We start from the raw sequence: 1,182 nt of genomic DNA, 5'->3' as shown, positions 1-1,182 counted from the left end.
GCTCTCCCGGCTTCTTGTCGGCCATGACACACTCATCAGCCTTGGAATAGGCATCTTCGCGTTGCTGGTCTTCAACGCGTCTCTTGATGTTATCGGCAACTTTGTTCAAGTCATCAGTAGACGACACCAAATTATTCATCAAATCACGAGCCGCCTTTTTGCTGTCAACAAAGCCGAGATCACTAAGCAGATCCACCATTGTGTCCATGGCTTCATTCTCGTCAGAAACCTCCCTTTCTATCTTCAAAGAAGATTGAGGCTGTAGCTTCGGCTTGGCGGCGACAGACGGGCTTTTAGGTGCATTCTTCTTGGTAGTAGTCCTAGAACCTGATTTCTTGGATCGGGACTTCGCAAGCTCCTGAGTGACCTTGTCCAAATCCTGACCAGCATCTTGGAGAACTCTCACCAACTCTTGACCAACATCATAACTTGGTATCAAATCACCGTCGATGAGCTCGTCAACCATACGAGACAATGGGTCGTCCACCACAACCACATCTTCCTCGTCGTCTATATCAACGAAGATGTTCATAGTAGGCACTCTCGACTCCTCAGCCAACGCCAGAGCATCCGGTAAGGAAATCTGGGATAGAATACAAGCGTCGTCCATGTCATCGATATAGTAGAGACGATAAGAAGCCTCGCTTAGCGCGGGCCAAGCCATTTCAACATAGTTGCAAATATCATCAACCTTCTGGCATTTGTCCACAGGAACTCTCACGCGGAGAATGTCCGAGTCTAGATGAAGCTTCAAACAGATTTGACTCGACATAGTTCAAAAACAAATAAACTAATCACCAACATAAACATGACCCAGCAGATCCACAGATGATAATCCTCTAAACTCTCAAACCAACGATAACATCTCGCCCCACAAAAAACTCTATCGCCCTCAAAGGACCACTACAGCTAAAATGAGCGAATGCTACCAGCAAACTATTGATAGAACAATTCCCATCAGAAACAACATCCCTTCATTCGCTAGAACTCCCGCGAAGCCAGCGACAGCGATTGCGCAGCTTGATAGTGTGTAATCTTCAGCTTTGTGTTGGGCTGTAAAAGTTCGGCGAAAGATTCGAACATTCAGTGCCGGAACAATGGAATTACATGTGTCCTATCTGCTAACCCTGCATGAAGATCGTTTGATATGGAGTAGCTGCTTTTCAACCTGATTTTCATTTT

The 1,182-nt window shown here is 45.9% G+C and overlaps 1 protein-coding gene across 1 annotated transcript; it reads right to left on the bottom strand.

Annotated features, from left to right (window-relative positions):
- Positions 1 to 28: 28 nt before the first annotated feature.
- Positions 29 to 772, bottom strand: Pmar_PMAR004411 (hypothetical protein; the record flags this gene model as incomplete). Its single annotated transcript, XM_002765724.1, has 1 exon — positions 29 to 772. A coding segment is annotated over one exon (744 nt), but the record flags the coding sequence as incomplete, so codon positions are not given.
- Positions 773 to 1,182: the final 410 nt, after the last annotated feature.

This window comes from Perkinsus marinus, assembly GCF_000006405.1.
Source record: "Perkinsus marinus ATCC 50983 genomic scaffold scf_1104296975014, whole genome shotgun sequence".
In the NCBI taxonomy this organism is placed as follows: domain Eukaryota; phylum Perkinsozoa; order Perkinsida; family Perkinsidae; genus Perkinsus; species Perkinsus marinus.
This window is presented reverse-complemented; position numbering and strand designations above follow the sequence as displayed.